The sequence below is a fragment of the Taudactylus pleione genome, unplaced genomic scaffold (assembly GCF_031769625.1).
Source record: "Taudactylus pleione unplaced genomic scaffold, aTauple2 ptg000455l, whole genome shotgun sequence".
In the NCBI taxonomy this organism is placed as follows: Eukaryota; Metazoa; Chordata; class Amphibia; order Anura; family Myobatrachidae; genus Taudactylus; species Taudactylus pleione.
This window is the reverse complement of record NW_028284857.1, coordinates 658,213-679,002: the sequence shown is the minus strand read 5'-3', so window position 1 is coordinate 679,002 and position 20,790 is coordinate 658,213. Positions and strand designations below refer to the sequence as shown.

Here is a 20,790-nt window from a genome sequence, read left to right as displayed (position 1 = left end):
TGTATATTACATATATGTAGACACACGTGCAGTGACTGAATTGCAGAAATGAGGGGGTGGGGCTTGTGAGGACGCAGGTTACGCTATCAGACCTCCCCGAAGCAGATATGCATCACTGGACGCAGGAGATATTCCTTTGTAGGATTACAGGCAGGAAACCAGTATATGGAATTATTTCACATACACGTAGAATGTTATCTCCTACATGTTTGGCTATACTACATTACTGAGACATTAGTGGTCACATATGGAACATGTGCAGCGTTACATGACCGAACTGACAATAGTCATATATTGCCATCCTCATTGGTTACTTGTAAGGTGATACATATATCAGATATAGACAGTGGTGGGATTAAGAAGTTATACAGGTAACCAGTCATACATAAATCATACATGGAGCCAATCATACATGAATCATACATGTAGCCAATAATACATAAATCATACGTATATAACCTATCATACATAAATCATACGTATATAGCCAATCATACATAAATCATACGTATATAGCCTATCATACATAAATCATACGTGTATAGCCTATCATACATAAATCATACGTATATAGCCTATCATACATAAATCATACGTGTATAGCCTATCATACATAATAGCCTATCATACATAAATCATACGTGTATAGCCTATCATACATAAATCATACGTATATAGCCTATCATACATAAATCATACGTGTATAGCCAATCATACATAAATCATACGTGTATAGCCAATCATACATAAATCATACGTGTATAGCCAATCATACATAAATCATACGTATATAGCCAATCATACATAAATCATACGTATATAGCCTATCATACATAAATCATACGTATATAGCCAATCATATATAAATCATACATGTAGCCAATAATACATAAATCATACGTATATAGCCAATCAATCATACATAAATCATACGTATATAGCCAATCATACATAAATCATACGTATATAGCCTATCATACATAAATCATACGTGTATAGCCTATCATACATAAATCATACGTATATAGCCAATCATACATAAATCATACGTATATAGCCAATCATACATAAATCATACGTATATAGCCTATCATACATAAATCATACGTATATAGCCAATCATACATAAATCATACGTGTATAGCCAATCATACATAAATCATACGTATATAGCCTATCATACATAAATCATACGTATATAGCCTATCATACATAAATCATACGTGTATAGCCAATCATACATAAATCATACGTGTATAGCCAATCATACATAAATCATACGTATATAGCCAATCATACATAAATCATACGTATATAGCCTATCATACATAAATCATACGTGTATAGCCTATCATACATAAATCATACATGTAGCCAATAATACATAAATCATACGTATATAGCCAATCATACATAAATCATACGTATATAACCTATCATACATAAATCATACGTATATAGCCAATCATACATAAATCATACGTATATAGCCTATCATACATAAATCATACGTATATAGCCTATCATACATAAATCATACGTGTATAGCCTATCATACATAAATCATACGTGTATAGCCTATCATACATAAATCATACTTGTATAGCCAATCATACATAAATCATACGTATATAGCCAATCATACATAAATCATACGTATATAACCTATCATACATAAATCATACGTATATAGCCAATCATACATGAATCATACATGTAGCCAATCATACATAAATCATACATGTAGCCAATAATACATAAATCATACGTATATAGCCAATCATACATAAATCATACGTATATAGCCAATCATACATAAATCATACGTATATAGCCTATCATACATAAATCATACGTATATAGCCTATCATACATAAATCATACGTGTATAGCCTATCATACATAAATCATACGTATATAGCCAATCATACATAAATCATACGTATATAGCCTATCATACATAAATCATACGTATATAGCCTATCATACATAAATCATACGTATATAACCTATCATACATAAATCATACGTATATAGCCTATCATACATAAGTCATACGTATATAGCCTATCATACATAAATCATACGTGTATAGCCTATCATACATATAGAAGACTACATGAGATAAGAGAACAGTATAGAGCAGGGGGGACACCAGTCAGAGCCCTAACATATCTGTATTTATGTCAGAGAGCGGAGATTCAGCTGATGAGAAACGGGGGTGGAACGTGGCAGCAGGTACAGGCTGAGTATTGGTGCAGGGCCAGCAAGTGGCGCTGTTATTGTAATGATCGCTGTGTAGTCTGTTATTGATCCCCGCGGTGTGATTGGCTATGCTTCCTTCTCCGTAGTGATCGACCTACTGACTGCCAGCGAATCCCGGCACATGACCAGCATGGTGGAGAAGATCCGCTCTGAGATGCTCACCGTCAACGATATTTATTTTTTGTCCACATTTCGGCTTCCTGCCAAGGCTGGCGGCGTCCTCTTTGGCTTCTACTCCAAAAAAGATAACACAAAGTGGCTAGAGGCCTCCATAGTAGGCAAAGTCAATAGAGGTAAGCCCTAGTTTGAAGAGCTGGCAATCTAAGTGTTCTCAGTGAGAGAAGGCGGTACGTGGTCATTGGTAATGTCTCTTGCAGTCTTGGTGCGTTACATGCGTGAGGACTCCAAGCTCCATTCCGTTAGTTTGCAGAACGCCAACCTGTCTGATGGGAACACGCACACAATGATCCTTCGCGTGAGCGGCCTCCGCGGAGACACTGTCACTCTCGAGCTCTATGTGGACTGTAAGCAGGTGGACACCAGCCTGGGGCTTCCCGAAATGATGATCATCCCACAGTTTGAGGTGGAATCGGGAGAGGTCCGCTCTGGACACAAAGCATATCAGAGAATGCAGGTACAGAGGAGGATAGCCAATATACAGCTAATACCACTTTTATTGTGTGATACCTCTGTCTCTGCTGTACATAGGCCTCTGTCTCTGCTGTACATAGGCCTCTGTCTCTGCTGTACATAGATCTCTGTCTCTGCTGTACATGGGCCTCTGTGTCTCTGCTGTACATAGACCTCTGTCTCTGCTGTACATAGGCCTCTGTCTCTGCTGTACATAGGCCTCTGTCTCTGCTGTACATAGGCCTCCGTCTCTGCTGTACATAGGCCTCTGTCTCTGCTGTACATAGATCTCTGTCTCTGCTGTACATGGGCCTCTGTGTCTCTGCTGTACATAGACCTCTGTCTCTGCTGTACATAGGCCTCTGTCTCTGCTGTACATAGATCTCTGTCTCTGCTGTACATGGGCCTCTGTGTCTCTGCTGTACATAGACCTCTGTCTCTGCTGTACATAGGCCTCTGTCTCTGCTGTACATAGGCCTCTGTCTCTGCTGTACATAGGCCTCCGTCTCTGCTGTACATAGGTCTCTGTCTCTGCTGTACATAGGCCTCTGTCTCTGCTGTACATGTGCCTCTGTGTCTCTGCTGTACATGGGCCTCTGTGTCTCTGCTGTACATGGGCCTCTGTGTCTCTGCTGTACATGGGCCTCTGTGTCTCTGCTGTACATGGGCCTCTGTGTCTCTGCTGTACATAGACCTCTGTCTCTGCTGTATATAGGCCTCTGTCTCTGCTGTACATAGGCCTCTGTCTCTGCTGTACATAGGCCTCTGTCTCTGCTGTACATAGACCTCTGTCTCTGCTGTACATAGGCTTCTGTCTCTGCTGTACATAGGCCTCTGTTTCTGCTGTACATGGGCCTCTGTCTCTGCTGTACATAGGCCTCTGTCTCTGCTGTACATAGGCCTCTGTCTATGCTGTACATGGGCCTCTGTCTCTGCTGTACATAGATCTCTGTCTCTGCTGTACATAGGCCTCTGTCTCTGCTGTACATAGGCCTCTGTCTCTGCTGTACATGGGCCTCTGTCTCTGCTGTACATGGGCCTCTGTGTCTCTGCTGTACATGGGCCTCTGTGTCTCTGCTGTACATGGGCCTCTGTGTCTCTGCTGTACATGGGCCTCTGTCTCTGCTGTATATAGGCCTCTGTCTCTGCTGTACATAGGCCTCTGTCTCTGCTGTACATAGATCTCTGTCTCTGCTGTACATGGGCCTCTGTGTCTCTGCTGTACATAGACCTCTGTCTCTGCTGTACATAGGCCTCTGTCTCTGCTGTACATAGGCCTCCGTCTCTGCTGTACATAGGCCTCCGTCTCTGCTGTACATAGGCCTCTGTCTCTGCTGTACATAGGCCTCTGTCTCTGCTGTACATAGGCCTCTGTCTCTGCTGTACATAGGCCTCTGTCTCTGCTGTACATAGATCTCTGTCTCTGCTGTACATGGGCCTCTGTCTCTGCTGTACATAGACCTCTGTCTCTGCTGTACATAGGCCTCTGTCTCTGCTGTACATAGGCCTCTGTCTCTGCTGTACATAGGCCTCCGTCTCTGCTGTACATAGGCCTCTGTCTCTGCTGTACATAGGCCTCTGTCTCTGCTGTACATAGGCCTCTGTCTCTGCTGTACATGGGCCTCTGTGTCTCTGCTGTACATGGGCCTCTGTGTCTCTGCTGTACATGGGCCTCTGTGTCTCTGCTGTACATGGGCCTCTGTGTCTCTGCTGTACATGGGCCTCTGTGTCTCTGCTGTACATAGACCTCTGTCTCTGCTGTATATAGGCCTCTGTCTCTGCTGTACATAGGCCTCTGTCTCTGCTGTACATAGGCCTCTGTTTCTGCTGTACATGGGCCTCTGTCTCTGCTGTACATAGGCCTCTGTCTCTGCTGTACATAGGCCTCTGTATCTGCTGTACATAGGCCTCTGTCTATGCTGTACATGGGCCTCTGTCACTGCTGTACATAGATCTCTGTCTCTGCTGTACATAGGCCTCTGTCTCTGCTGTACATGGGCCTCTGTGTCTCTGCTGTACATGGGCCTCTGTGTCTCTGCTGTACATAGACCTCTGTCTCTGCTGTATATAGGCCTCTGTCTCTGCTGTACATAGGCCTCTGTCTCTGCTGTACATAGGCCTCTGTCTCTGCTGTACATAGACCTCTGTCTCTGCTGTGCATAGGCTTCTGTCTCTGCTGTACATGGGCCTCTGTTTCTGCTGTACATAGGCCTCTGTCTCTGCTGTACATAGGCCTCTGTCTATGCTGTACATGGGCCACTGTGTCTCTGCTGTACATAGATCTCTGTCTCTGCTGTACATAGGCCTCTGTCTCTGCTGTACATAGGCCTCTGTCTCTGCTGTACATAGATCTCTGTCTCTGCTGTACATAGGCCTCTGTCTCTGCTGTACATGGGCCTCTGTCTCTGCTGTACATAGGCCTCTGTCTCTGCTGTACATAGGCCTCTGTCTCTGCTGTACATAGGCCTCTGTCTATGCTGTACATGGGCCTCTGTCTCTGCTGTACATCGATCCCTGTCTCTGCTGTACATGGGCCTCTGTGTCTCTGCTGTACATGGGCCTCTGTGTCTCTCCTGGACTTGGGCCTCTGTGTCTCTCCTGTACATGGTAACGATACTGGATCAGAACCTCTATATACCCCTGCCTGTACCTTTAAAATCCTTCATATAAACCTCTAAGGATGACGCTAATTTGCGTACGCAGTCATACAGTAAATAAAGACTTAGACCTGGAATCTGTGGTTCCAAAGCACAAGTGTTATTCAAGTAAAAGTTCAGACAGTTACACGCAATTGATCCAGACACAATTTAGGCGCAAAAGGAATTATACAGACCCACGTACAGTATACATACGCAGCGCTTCCGGACCCGAAGATAGGCATCAGCAAGAGACCCCACGTCATTCAGCATGAAGACTAAGAACCCAGCGTTTGAGCACACATATATTTATATCCCCCCCAGAATAGACAGGACAATAGAGAAGTTTTCTGCTGATGTCATTGGTTCCCAGGGGAGAAGCATCTGTTACAGAGCATTTAACAGGCTGGTTCAAATAGACTCTCCCTGCCTCTAACAGCTGGGGATCTTTCCCTTCCCGCCCCCTGCAACATCCTAACAGTTGTTCATGAAATATACATTTTGTTGCTTGTAGGCTCTGCGATCCATAACTCGAGAATGCATGATGCGATCTCCCCACCGATAACACCGGAATACTGTAAAAAGAATACGCATCAGTACGAAACCAAACACGACTGGTTTAGCATGTATAAAACCTTAGTTATCAAATATCTTTATTTCTCAGCATTTAAACTAACTGAACCAACTTAAATCATATACTTTAAAGCTTATTAAACCTTATGTGTGAATATGTAATGTGTGAGTATTCGGGGTTTGATATAAGGATGCTAGTTAACTTGGGGCAGATGCGTGCGCATAAAGCTAATAAAACAGCGGTTTCATACAAAGTACTATGCATTCGCTAATATGCGACTAGTTAACAGCGCAATTGTGTGTATTAATGTGTGTATGAGAAATGGTGAAAGATGCAATCGCATGGTGCTAATAGTATTATCGCCACATGTACTAAAATGTGAGTTTATCTAAAATGGCGCTTAGGCGGCCATTCGCAAAATGGCGTCTTGCGATCTCATTTTCAAGATGGCGTCTTGCGGCCAATCGCAAGATGGCGTTGTTGCGATTAAATCTTAAACTGAACTTGTCTCAGCCAATTATTCAGCTTCGACAATGGGCCTCTGTCTCTGCTTTACACAGGCCTCTGTCTCTGCTGTACATAGGCCACTGTCTCTGCTGTACATAGGCCTCTGTCTCTGCTGTACATAGGCCTCTGTCTCTGCTGTACATAGATCTGTCTCTGCTGTACATAGGCCTCTGTCTCTGCTGTACACAGGCCTCTGTCTCTACTGTACATAGGCCACTGTCTCTGCTGTACATAGGCCTCTGTCTCTGCTGTACATAGATCTGTCTCTGCTGTACATAGGCCTCTGTCTCTGCTGTACATAGATCTGTCTCTGCTGTACATAGGCCTCTGTCTCTGCTGTCCATAGGCCTCTGTCTCTGCTGTCCATAGGCCTCTGTCTCTGCTGTCCATAGGCCTCTTTCTCTGCTGTACATAGGCCTCTGCGTCTCTGCTGTACATAGGCCTCTGTCTCTGCTGTACATAGACCTCTGTCTCTGCTGTACATAGATCTCTGTCTCTGATGTACATAGATCTCTGTCTCTGCTGTACATAGATCTCTGTCTCTGCTGTACATAGGCCTCTGTCTCTGCTGTACATAGGCCTCCGTCTCTGCTGTACATAGGCCTCTGTCTCTGCTGTACATAGGCCTCTGTCTCTGCTGTACATGGGCCTCTGTGTCTCTGCTGTACATAGACCTCTGTCTCTGCTGTACATAGGCCTCTGTCTTTGCTGTACATAGGCCTCTGTCTCTGCTGTACATAGATCTCTGTCTCTGCTGTACATAGATCTCTGTCTCTGCTGTACATAGGCCTCTGTCTCTGCTGTACATTAGCCTCTGTCTCTGCTGTACATAGATCTCTGTCTCTGCTGTACATGGGCCTCTGTGTCTCTGCTGTACATGGGCCTCTGTCTCTGCTGTACATGGGCCTCTGTGTCTGCGGTTCATAGGCCTCTGTCTCTGCTGTACATGGGCCTCTGTATCTCTGCTGTACATGGGCCTCTGCGCCTCTGCTGTACATGGGCCTCTGTGTCTCTGCTGTACATGGGCCTCTGTGTCTCTGCTGTACATGGGCCTCTGTGTCTCTGCTGTACATGGGCCTCTGTGTCTCTGCTGTACATGGGCCTCTGTGTGTCTGATGTACATGGGCCTCTGTGTCTCTGCTGTACTTGGGCCTCTGTGTCTCTGCTGTACATGGGCCTCTGTGTCTCTGTTGTACATGGGCCTCTGTGTCTCTGCTGTACATAGGCCTCTGTGTCTCTCCTGTAGCTAGATCTCTATCTCTGCTGTACATAGATCTCTGTCTCTGCTGTACATAGGCCTCTGTCTTTGCTGTACATAGGCCTCTTTCTCTGCTGTACATAGATCTCTGTCTCTGCTGTACATAGGCCTCTGTCTTTGCTGTACATAGGCCTCTGTCTCTGCTGTACATAGATCTCTGTCTCTGCTGTACATAGATCTCTGTCTCTGCTGTACATAGGCCTCTGTCTCTGCTGTACATAGGCCTCTGTCTCTGCTGTACTTAGATCTCTGTCTCTGCTGTACATAGATCCCTGTCTCTGCTGTACATAGGCCTCTGTCTCTGCTGTACATAAGCCTCTGTCTATGCTGTACATGGGCCTCTGTGTCTGCGGTACATAGGCCTCTGTCTCTGCTGTACATGGGCCTCTGCGTCTCTGCTGTACATGGGCCTCTGCGTCTCTGCTGTACATGGGCCTCTGTGTCTCTGCTGTACATGGGCCTCTGTGTCTCTGCTGTACATGGGCCTCTGTGTCTCTGCTGTACATGGGCCTCTGTGTCTCTGCTGTACATGGGCCTCTGTGTCTCTGCTGTATTTGGGCCTCTGTGTCTCTGCTGTACATGGGCCTCTGTGTCTCTGTTGTACATGGGCCTCTGTGTCTCTGCTGTACTTGGGCCTCTGTCTCTGCTGTACATGGGCCTCTGTGTCTCTGTTGTACATGGGCCTCTGTGTCTCTGCTGTACATAGGCCTCTGTGTCTCTCCTGTAGCTAGATCTCTATCTCTGCTGTACATGGGCCTCTGTGTCTCTGCTGTACATGGGCCTCTGTCTGTGCTGTACATGGGCCTCTGTGACTCTCCAGTACATGGGCCTCTGTGTCTCTGCTGTACATGGGCCTCTGTGTCTCTGCTGTACATGGGCCTCTGTGTCTCTGCTGTACATGGGCCTCTGTGTCTCTGCTGTACATGGGCCTGTGTGTCTCTGCTGTACATGGGCCTCTGTGTCTCTGCTATACATGGGCCTCTGTGTCTCTCCTGTACAAGGGCTTCTGTGTCTCTCCTGTACATGGGCCTCGGTGTCTCTGCTGTACATGGGCCTCTGTGTCTCTGCTGTACATGGGCCTCTGTGTCTCTGCTGTACATGGGCCTCTGTGTCTCTCCTGTACAAGGGCTTCTGTGTCTCTCCTGTACATGGGCCTCTGTGTCTCTCCTGTACAGGGGCTTCTGTGTCTCTCCTGTACATGGGCCTCTGTGTCTCTCCTGTACAAGGGCTTCTGTGTCTCTGCTGTACATGGGCCTCTGTGTCTCTCCTCTACAAGGGCTTCTGTGTCTCTCCTGTACATGGGCCTCTGTGTTCTATGACTCTCTCCTCTGGTGTAGGGTTCTGTAGAGTCCATGAAGTTGATCCTTGGTGGCTCCATGAGCAGAGTAGGAGCTCTGAGTGAATGTCCCTTTCAGGATGACGAGTCCATTCACAATACAGGTACATGATGGGGGTGGTATTTTATATATGGTAAACAAGGACTAGATTTAGGGCATAGTAGAGAGATTATAATGGTGTCACCCCTTGAAGCACTCATTATAGAAGGTGCTTGGGGCATTAGGCTTCGATAAATGGCTCTGTCTGTGGCTTTGGCATTCACTGACCCCTGTTACTGAAGCCAGATTTATTTTGAATAATGCAATATTCCTGGCACAGAAGCGTGCATTTGTGGTATTTATCTGGTTAGTAGATGTTATAAGGCTTATGGTGTAAATGGTAGGTACCTCCTGTATAATGGTAGGTACCTCCTGTATAATGGTATAATGGTAGGTACCTCCTGTATAATGGTAGGTACCTCCTGTATAATGGTAGGTACATCCTGTATAATGGTAGTTACCTCCTGTATAATGGTAGGTACCTCCTGTATAATGGTAGGTACCTCCTGTATAATGGTAGGTACCTCCTGTATAATGGTATAATGGTAGGTACCTCCTGTATAATGGTAGGTACCTCCTGTATAATGGTAGGTACATCCTGTATAATGGTAGTTACCTCCTGTATAATGGTAGGTACCTCCTGTATAATGGTAGGTACCTCCTGTATAAAGGCTGCTGATGGGAAGTTGCTAGGAGCGACGTATCCTGTGTTCACTGCTGAATATTCATCTCTCTGTGTTTTTATCTCCTGACAGTGAACGGGGTCGTTAATTCCATCCTCGGTAAGTCTGCAGACATGTTACACTTCTATATTTATGTTTATTATAATTCTTATAAGAAAGTTCTGTGTGTGGTGACGCGTTTCACCGTATGGCCACTAATAGGCAGTAAGATTCACAAGGGGATTATGGGTAACTGCAGCCACACCATGCTGTGTGTGAGTGAGAGTACTGCTGTTTCTGCATAGTGTGTTAGTGTATACATTGTGCATAGTGTGTTAGTGTATACATTGTGCATAGTGTGTTAGTGTATACATTGTGCATAGTGTGTTAGTGTATACATTGTGTATAGTGTGTTAGTGTAAACATGCTGTGTGTGAGTGAGAGTACCGCTGTTTGTGCATAGTGTGTTAGTGTATACATGCTGCACACCATGCTGTGTGTGAGTGAGAGTACCGCTGTTTGTATACATTGTGCATAGTGTGTTAGTGTATACATTGTGTATAATGTGTTAGTGTATACATTGTGTATAGTGTGTACATTGTGCATAGTGTGTTAGTGTATACATTGTGCATAGTGTGTTAGTGTATACATGCTGTGTGCGAGTGAGAGTACCGCTGTTTGTGCATAGTGTTAGTGTATACATGCTGTGTGTGAGTGAGAGTACCGCTGTTTGTGTATAGTGTGTTAGTGTATACATGCTGCACACCATGCTGTGTGTGAGTGAGAGTACCTCTGTTTTTGCATAGTGTGTTAGTGTATACATTGTGCATAGTGTGTTAGTGTATACATGCTGTGTGTGAGTGAGAGTACCGCTGTTTGTGCATAATGTGTTAGTGTATACATTGTGCATAGTGTGTTAGTGTATACATTGTGCATAGTGTGTTAGTGTATACATGCTGTGTGTGAGTGAGAGTACCGCTGTTTGTGCATAGTGTGTTAGTGTAAACATTGTGTATAGTGTGTTAGTGTATACATGCTGTGTGTGAGTGAGAGTACCGCTGTTTGTGCATAGTGTGTTAGTGTATACATTGTGTATAGTGTGTTAGTGTATACATGCTGTGTGTGAGTGAGAGTTCCGCTGTTTGTGTATAGTGTGTTAGTGTATACATTGTGCATAGTGTGTTAGTGTATACATTGTGTATAGTGTGTTAGTGTATACATGCTGTGTGTGAGTGAGAGTACCGCTGTTTGTGTATAGTGTGTTAGTGTATACATGCTGCATAGTGTGTTAGTGTATATATTGTGTATAGTGTGTTAGTGTATATATTGTGTATAGTGTGTTAGTGTATACATGCTGTGTGTGAGTGAGAGTACCTCTGTTTGTGTATAGTGTGTTAGTGTATACATGCTGCACACCATGCTGTGTGTGAGTGAGAGTACCGCTGTTTGTGTATAGTGTGTTAGTGTATACATGCTGCATAGTGTGTTAGTGTATATATTGTGTATAGTGTGTTAGTGTATATATTGTGTATAGTGTGTTAGTGTAAACATGCTGTGTGTGAGTGAGAGTACCGCTGTTTGTGTATAGTGTGTTAGTGTATACATGCTGCACACCATGCTGTGTGTGAGTACCGCTGTTTGTATACATTGTGCATAGTGTGTTAGTGTATACATTGTGTATAAAGTGTTCGTGTATACATTGTGCATAATGTGTTAGTGTATACATGCTGCATAGTGTGTTAGTGTATACATGCTGCATAGTGTGTTAGTGTATACATGCTGCATAGTGTGTTAGTGTATACATGCTGCACACCATGCTGTGTGTGAGTACCGCTGTTTGTATACATAGTGTATAGTGTGTTAGTGTATACATTGTGCATAGTGTGTTAGTGTATACATGCTGTGTGTGAGTGAGAGTACCGCTGTTTGTGCATAGTGTTAGTGTATACATGCTGTGTGTGAGTGAGAGTACCGCTGTTTGTGTATAGTGTGTTAGTGTATACATGCTGCACACCATGCTGTGTGTGAGTGAGAGTACCTCTGTTTGTGTATAGTGTGTTAGTGTATACATGCTGTGTGTGAGTGAGAGTACCGCTGTTTGTGCATAGTGTGTTAGTGTATATATTGTGTATAGTGTGTTAGTGCATACAATGCTGTGTGTGAGTGAGAGTTCCTCTGTTTGTGCATAGTGTGTTAGTGTATATATTGTGTATAGTGTGTTAGTGTATACCATGCTGTGTGTGAGTGAGAGTTCCTCTGTTTGTGCATAGTGTGTTAGTGTATACATTGTGCATAGTGTGTTAGTGCATACAATGCTGTGTGTGAGTGAGAGTACCACTGTTTGTGCATAGTGTGTTAGTGTATATATTGTGTATAGTGTGTTAGTGTATACATGCTGTGTGTGAGTGAGAGTACCGCTGTTTGTGCATAGTGTGTTAGTGTATATATTGTGTATAGTGTGTTAGTGTATACATGCTGTGTGTGAGTGAGAGTTCCTCTGTTTGTGCATAGTGTGTTAGTGTATACATTGTGCATAGTGTGTTAGTGTATACATGCTGCACACCATGCTGTGTGTGAGTGAAAGTTCCTCTGTTTGTGCATAGTGTGTTAGTGTATACATTGTGCATAGTGTGTTAGTGCATACAATGCTGTGTGTGAGTGAGAGTACCACTGTTTGTGCATAGTGTGTTAGTGTATATATTGTGTATAGTGTGGTAGTGTATACATGCTGCATAGTGTGTTAGTGTATACATGCTGCATAGTGTGTTAGTGTATACATGCTGCACACCATGCTGTGTGTGAGTACCGCTGTTTGTATACATTGTGTATAGTGTGTTAGTGTATACATTGTGCATAGTGTGTTAGTGTATACATGCTGTGTGTGAGTGAGAGTACCACTGTTTGTGCATAGTGTTAGTGTATACATGCTGTGTGTGAGTGAGAGTACCGCTGTTTGTGTATAGTGTGTTAGTGTATACATGCTGCACACCATGCTGTGTGTGAGTGAGAGTACCTCTGTTTGTGCATAATGTGTTAGTGTATACATGCTGTGTGTGAGTGAGAGTACCGCTGTTTGTGCATAGTGTGTTAGTGTAAACATTGTGTATAGTGTGTTAGTGTATACATGCTGTGTGTGAGTGAGAGTTCCGCTGTTTGTGTATAATGTGTTAGTGTAAACATTGTGTATAGTGTGTTAGTGTATACATGCTGTGTGTGAGTGAGAGTACCGCTGTTTGTGCATAGTGTGTTAGTGTAAACATTGTGTATAGTGTGTTAGTGTATACATGCTGTGTGTGAGTGAGAGTACCGCTGTTTGTGCATAGTGTGTTAGTGTAAACATTGTGTATAGTGTGTTAGTGTATACATGCTGTGTGTGAGTGAGAGTACCGCTGTTTGTGCATAGTGTGTTAGTGTAAACATTGTGTATAGTGTGTTAGTGTATACATGCTGTGTGTGAGTGAGAGTACCGCTGTTTGTGCATAGTGTGTTAGTGTAAACATTGTGTATAGTGTGTTAGTGTATACATGCTGTGTGTGAGTGAGAGTACCTCTGTTTGTGCATAGTGTGTTAGTGTATACATGCTGCACACCATGCTGTGTGTGAGTACCGCTGTTTGTGCATAGTGTGTTAGTGTAAACATTGTGTATAGTGTGTTAGTGTAAACATGCTGTGTGTGAGTGAGAGTTCCGCTGTTTGTGCATAGTGTGTTAGTGTAAACATTGTGTATAGTGTGTTAGTGTATACATGCTGTGTGTGAGTGAGAGTACCTCTGTTTGTGTATAGTGTGTTAGTGTATACATGCTGCACACCATGCTGTGTGTGAGTACCGCTGTTTGTGCATAGTGTGTTAGTGTAAACATTGTGTATAGTGTGTTAGTGTAAACATGCTGTGTGTGAGTGAGAGTTCCGCTGTTTGTGTATAGTGTGTTAGTGTATACATTGTGTATAGTGTGTTAGTGTATATATTGTGAATAGTGTGTTAGTGTATATATTGTGCATAGTGTGTTAGTGTATATATTGTGTATAGTGTGTTAGTGTATACATTGTGCATAGTGTGTTAGTGTATACATTGTGTATAGTGTGTTAGTGTATATATTGTGAATAGTGTGTTAGTGTATATATTGTGCATAGTGTGTTAGTGTATATATTGTGTATAGTGTGTTAGTGTAAACATTGTGTATAGTGTGTTAGTGTATACATGCTGTGTGTGAGTGAGAGTACCTCTGTTTGTGTATAGTGTGTTAGTGTATACATGCTGTGTGTGAGTGAGAGTACCGCTGTTTGTGCATAGTGTGTTAGTGTGTACATGCTGCATAGTGTGTTAGTGTATACATTGTGCATAGTGTGTTAGTGTATACATGCTGTGTGTGAGTGAGAGTACCTCTGTTTGTGCATAGTGTGTTAGTGTATACATGCTGTGTGTGAGTGAGAGTACCGCTGTTTGTGCATAGTGTGTTAGTGTATACATGCTGCACACCATGCTGTGTGTGAGTGAGAGTACCGCTGTTTGTATACATTGTGCATAGTGTGTTAGTGTATACATTGTGTATAATGTGTTAGTGTATACATTGTGTATAGTGTGTTAGTGTATACATTGTGTATAATGTGTTAGTGTATACATTGTGCATAGTGTGTATAGTGTGTACATTGTGCATAGTGTGTTAGTGTATACATTGTGCATAGTGTGTTAGTGTATACATGCTGTGTGTGAGTGAGAGTACTGCTGTTTGTGTATAGTGTGTTAGTGTATACATGCTGTGTGTGAGTGAGAGTACCGCTGTTTGTGTATAGTGTGTTAGTGTATACATGCTGTGTGTGAGTGAGAGTACCGCTGTTTGTGTATAGTGTGTTAGTGTATACATGCTGTGTGTGAGTGAGAGTACCGCTGTTTGTGTATAGTGTGTTAGTGTATACATGCTGTGTGTGAGTGAGAGTACCGCTGTTTGTGTATAGTGTGTTAGTGTATACATGCTGTGTGTGAGTGAGAGTACCGCTGTTTGTGTATAGTGTGTTAGTGTATACATGCTGTGTGTGAGTGAGAGTACCGCTGTTTGTGTATAGTGTGTTAGTGTATACATGCTGTGTGTGAGTGAGAGTACCGCTGTTTGTGCATAGTGTGTTAGTGTATACATGCTGCACACCATGCTGTGTGTGAGTGAGAGTACCGCTGTTTGTGTATAGTGTGTTAGTGTATACATGCTGTGTGTGAGTGAGAGTACCGCTGTTTGTGTATAGTGTGTTAGTGTATACATGCTGTGTGTGAGTAAGAGTACCGCTGTTTGTGTATAGTGTGTTAGTGTATACATGCTGTGTGTGAGTGAGAGTACCGCTGTTTGTGTATAGTGTGTTAGTGTATACATGCTGTGTGTGAGTGAGAGTACCGCTGTTTGTGTATAGTGTGTTAGTGTATACATTGTGCATAGTGTGTTAGTGTATACATGCTGCACACCATGCTGTGTGTGAGTGAGAGTACCTCTGTTTGTGCATAGTGTGTTAGTGTATACATGCTGTGTGTGAGTGAGAGTACCGCTGTTTGTGCATAGTGTGTTAGTGTATACATTGTGCATAGTGTGTTAGTGTATACATGCTGCACACCATGCTGTGTGTGAGTGAGAGTACCTCTGTTTGTGCATAGTGTGTTAGTGTATACATGCTGTGTGTGAGTGAGAGTACCGCTGTTTGTGCATAGTGTGTTAGTGTATATATTGTGTATAGTGTGTTAGTGTATATATTGTGTATAGTGTGTTAGTGTATATATTGTGTATAGTGTGTTAGTGTATACATTGTGCATAGTGTGTTAGTGTATACATGCTGTGTGTGAGTGAGAGTACCTCTGTTTGTGTATAGTGTGTTAGTGTATACATGCTGCACACCATGCTGTGTGTGAGTGAGAGTACCGCTGTTTGTGTATAGTGTGTTAGTGTATACATGCTGCACACCATGCTGTGTGTGAGTGAGAGTACCGCTGTTTGTGTATAGTGTGTTAGTGTATACATTGTGCATAGTGTGTTAGTGCATACAATGCTGTGTGTGAGTGAGAGTACCACTGTTTGTGCATAGTGTGTTAGTGTATACATGCTGCACACCATGCTGTGTGTGAGTACCGCTGTTTGTATACATTGTGCATAGTGTGTTAGTGTATACATTGTGCATAGTGTGTTAGTGTATACATTGTGTATAAAGTGTTCGTGTATACATTGTGCATAGTGTGTTAGTGTATACATGCTGCATAGTGTGTTAGTGTATACATGCTGCATAGTGTGTTAGTGTATACATGCTGCATAGTGTGTTAGTGTATACATGCTGCATAGTGTGTTAGTGTATACATGCTGCATAGTGTGTTAGTGTATACATGCTGCACACCATGCTGTGTGTGAGTACCGCTGATTGTATACATTGTGCATAGTGTGTTAGTGTATACATGCTGTGTGTGAGTGAGAGTACCGCTGTTTGTGCATAGTGTTAGTGTATACATGCTGCACACCATGCTGTGTGTGAGTGAGAGTACCTCTGTTTGTGCATAGTGTGTTAGTGTATACATGCTGTGTGTGAGTGAGAGTACCTCTGTTTGTGTATAGTGTGTTAGTGTATACATGCTGCACACCATGCTGTGTGTGAGTGAGAGTACCGCTGTTTGTGCATAGTGTGTTAGTGTATACATTGTGCATAGTGTGTTAGTGTATACATGCTGTGTGTGAGTGAGAGTACCTCTGTTTGTGCATAGTGTGTTAGTGTATACATGCTGTGTGTGAGTGAGAGTACCGCTGTTTGTGTATAGTGTGTTAGTGTATACATTGTGCATAGTGTTTTAGTGCATACAATGCTGTGTGTGAGTGAGAGTACCACTGTTTGTGCATAGTGTGTTAGTGTATACATGCTGCACACCATGCTGTGTGTGAGTACCGCTGTTTGTATACATTGTGTATAGTGTGTTAGTGTATACATTGTGCATAGTGTGTTAGTGTATACATGCTGTGTGTGAGTGAGAGTACCGCTGTTTGTGCATAGTGTTAGTGTATACATGCTGTGTGTGAGTGAGAGTACTGCTGTTTGTGTATAGTGTGTTAGTGTATACATGCTGTGTGTGAGTGAGAGTACCTCTGTTTGTGCATAGTGTGTTAGTGTATACATTGTGCATAGTGTGTTAGTGTATACATGCTGTGTGTGAGTGAGAGTACCGCTGTTTGTGCATAATGTGTTAGTGTATACATTGTGCATAGTGTGTTAGTGTATACATTGTGCATAGTGTGTTAGTGTATACATGCTGTGTGTGAGTGAGAGTACCGCTGTTTGTGCATAGTGTGTTAGTGTAAACATTGTGTATAGTGTGTTAGTGTATACATGCTGTGTGTGAGTGAGAGTACCGCTGTTTGTGTATAGTGTGTTAGTGTATACATGCTATGTGTGAGTGAGAGTACCGCTGTTTGTGTATAGTGTGTTAGTGTATACATGCTGTGTGTGAGTAAGAGTACCGCTGTTTGTGTATAGTGTGTTAGTGTATACATGCTGTGTGTGAGTGAGAGTACCGCTGTTTGTGTATAGTGTGTTAGTGTATACATGCTGTGTGTGAGTGAGAGTACCGCTGTTTGTGTATAGTGTGTTAGTGTATACATTGTGCATAGTGTGTTAGTGTATACATGCTGCACACCATGCTGTGTGTGAGTGAGAGTACCTCTGTTTGTGCATAGTGTGTTAGTTTATACATGCTGTGTGTGAGTGAGAGTACCGCTGTTTGTGCATAGTGTGTTAGTGTATATATTGTGTATAGTGTGTTAGTGTATATATTGTGTATAGTGTGTTAGTGTATATATTGTGTATAGTGTGTTAGTGTATACATTGTGCATAGTGTGTTAGTGTATACATGCTGTGTGTGAGTGAGAGTACCTCTGTTTGTGTATAGTGTGTTAGTGTATACATGCTGCACACCATGCTGTGTGTGAGTGAGAGTACCGCTGTTTGTGTATAGTGTGTTAGTGTATACATTGTGCATAGTGTGTTAGTGCATACAATGCTGTGTGTGAGTGAGAGTACCACTGTTTGTGCATAGTGTGTTAGTGTATACATGCTGCACACCATGCTGTGTGTGAGTACCGCTGTTTGTATACATTGTGTATAGTGTGTTAGTGTATACATTGTGCATAGTGTGTTAGTGTATACATGCTGTGTGTGAGTGAGAGTACCGCTGTTTGTGCATAGTGTTAGTGTATACATGCTGTGTGTGAGTGAGAGTACCGCTGTTTGTGTATAGTGTGTTAGTGTATACATGCTGCACACCATGCTGTGTGTGAGTGAGAGTACCTCTGTTTTTGCATAGTGTGTTAGTGTATACATTGTGCATAGTGTGTTAGTGTATACATGCTGTGTGTGAGTGAGAGTACCGCTGTTTGTGCATAATGTGTTAGTGTATACATTGTGCATAGTGTGTTAGTGTATACATTGTGCATAGTGTGTTAGTGTATACATGCTGTGTGTGAGTGAGAGTACCGCTGTTTGTGCATAGTGTGTTAGTGTAAACATTGTGTATAGTGTGTTAGTGTATACATGCTGTGTGTGAGTGAGAGTACCGCTGTTTGTGCATAGTGTGTTAGTGTATACATTGTGTATAGTGTGTTAGTGTATACATGCTGTGTGTGAGTGAGAGTTCCGCTGTTTGTGTATAGTGTGTTAGTGTATACATTGTGCATAGTGTGTTAGTGTATACATTGTGTATAGTGTGTTAGTGTATACATGCTGTGTGTGAGTGAGAGTACCGCTGTTTGTGTATAGTGTGTTAGTGTATACATGCTGCATAGTGTGTTAGTGTATATATTGTGTATAGTGTGTTAGTGTATATATTGTGTATAGTGTGTTAGTGTATACATGCTGTGTGTGAGTGAGAGTACCTCTGTTTGTGTATAGTGTGTTAGTGTATACATGCTGCACACCATGCTGTGTGTGAGTGAGAGTACCGCTGTTTGTGTATAGTGTGTTAGTGTATACATGCTGCATAGTGTGTTAGTGTATATATTGTGTATAGTGTGTTAGTGTATATATTGTGTATAGTGTGTTAGTGTAAACATGCTGTGTGTGAGTGAGAGTACCGCTGTTTGTGTATAGTGTGTTAGTGTATACATGCTGCACACCATGCTGTGTGTGAGTACCGCTGTTTGTATACATTGTGCATAGTGTGTTAGTGTATACATTGTGTATAAAGTGTTCGTGTATACATTGTGCATAATGTGTTAGTGTATACATGCTGCATAGTGTGTTAGTGTATACATGCTGCATAGTGTGTTAGTGTATACATGCTGCATAGTGTGTTAGTGTATACATGCTGCACACCATGCTGTGTGTGAGTACCGCTGTTTGTATACATAGTGTATAGTGTGTTAGTGTATACATTGTGCATAGTGTGTTAGTGTATACATGCTGTGTGTGAGTGAGAGTACCGCTGTTTGTGCATAGTGTTAGTGTATACATGCTGTGTGTGAGTGAGAGTACCGCTGTTTGTGTATAGTGTGTTAGTGTATACATGCTGCACACCATGCTGTGTGTGAGTGAGAGTACCTCTGTTTGTGTATAGTGTGTTAGTGTATACATGCTGTGTGTGAGTGAGAGTACCTCTGTTTGTGCATAGTGTGTTAGTGTATATATTGTGTATAGTGTGTTAGTGTATATATTGTGTATAGTGTTAGTGTATATATTGTGCATAGTGTGTTAGTGTATACATGCTGTGTGTGAGTGAGAGTACCGCTGTTTGTGCATAGTGTGTTAGTGTATATATTGTGTATAGTGTGTTAGTGCATACAATGCTGTGTGTGAGTGAGAGTTCCTCTGTTTGTGCATAGTGTGTTAGTGTATATATTGTGTATAGTGTGTTAGTGTATACCATGCTGTGTGTGAGTGAGAGTTCCTCTGTTTGTGCATAGTGTGTTAGTGTATACATTGTGCATAGTGTGTTAGTGCATACAATGCTGTGTGTGAGTGAGAGTACCACTGTTTGTGCATAGTGTGTTAGTGTATATATTGTGTATAGTGTGTTAGTGTATACATGCTGTGTGTGAGTGAGAGTACCGCTGTTTGTGCATAGTGTGTTAGTGTATATATTGTGTATAGTGTGTTAGTGTATACATGCTGTGTGTGAGTGAGAGTTCCTCTGTTTGTGCATAGTGTGTTAGTGTATACATTGTGCATAGTGTGTTAGTGTATACATGCTGCACACCATGCTGTGTGTGAGTGAGAGTTCCTCTGTTTGTGCATAGTGTGTTAGTGTATACATTGTGCATAGTGTGTTAGTGCATACAATGCTGTGTGTGAGTGAGAGTACCACTGTTTGTGCATAGTGTGTTAGTGTATATATTGTGTATAGTGTGGTAGTGTATACATGCTGCATAGTGTGTTAGTGTATACATGCTGCATAGTGTGTTAGTGTATACATGCTGCACACCATGCTGTGTGTGAGTACCGCTGTTTGTATACATTGTGTATAGTGTGTTAGTGTATACATTGTGCATAGTGTGTTAGTGTATACATGCTGTGTGTGAGTGAGAGTACCACTGTTTGTGCATAGTGTTAGTGTATACATGCTGTGTGTGAGTGAGAGTACCGCTGTTTGTGTATAGTGTGTTAGTGTATACATGCTGCACACCATGCTGTGTGTGAGTGAGAGTACCTCTGTTTGTGCATAATGTGTTAGTGTATACATGCTGTGTGTGAGTGAGAGTACCGCTGTTTGTGCATAGTGTGTTAGTGTAAACATTGTGTATAGTGTGTTAGTGTATACATGCTGTGTGTGAGTGAGAGTTCCGCTGTTTGTGTATAATGTGTTAGTGTAAACATTGTGTATAGTGTGTTAGTGTATACATGCTGTGTGTGAGTGAGAGTACCGCTGTTTGTGCATAGT

At 42.6% G+C, this 20,790-nt stretch overlaps 1 protein-coding gene across 3 annotated transcripts in view; it reads left to right on the top strand.

Moving 5' to 3' along the window:
- Positions 1 to 20,790, top strand: part of THBS3 (thrombospondin 3) — an 809,978-nt gene that overhangs the window by 158,959 nt on the left and 630,229 nt on the right. For 2 of the 3 annotated variants that reach the window (XM_088448476.1, XM_088448475.1), the window contains exons 2-5: positions 2,352 to 2,558; positions 2,643 to 2,899; positions 9,208 to 9,310; positions 10,002 to 10,028. In XM_088448476.1, coding sequence (XP_088304602.1) covers positions 2,387 to 2,558; positions 2,643 to 2,899; positions 9,208 to 9,310; positions 10,002 to 10,028 — 559 coding nt within the window. In that variant the 5' untranslated portion in view covers positions 2,352 to 2,386. Of the gene's footprint in view, positions 1 to 2,351; positions 2,559 to 2,642; positions 2,900 to 9,207; positions 9,311 to 10,001; positions 10,029 to 20,790 lie in introns of those variants that run through there. The other variant, XM_088448477.1, reaches the window with a different exon arrangement.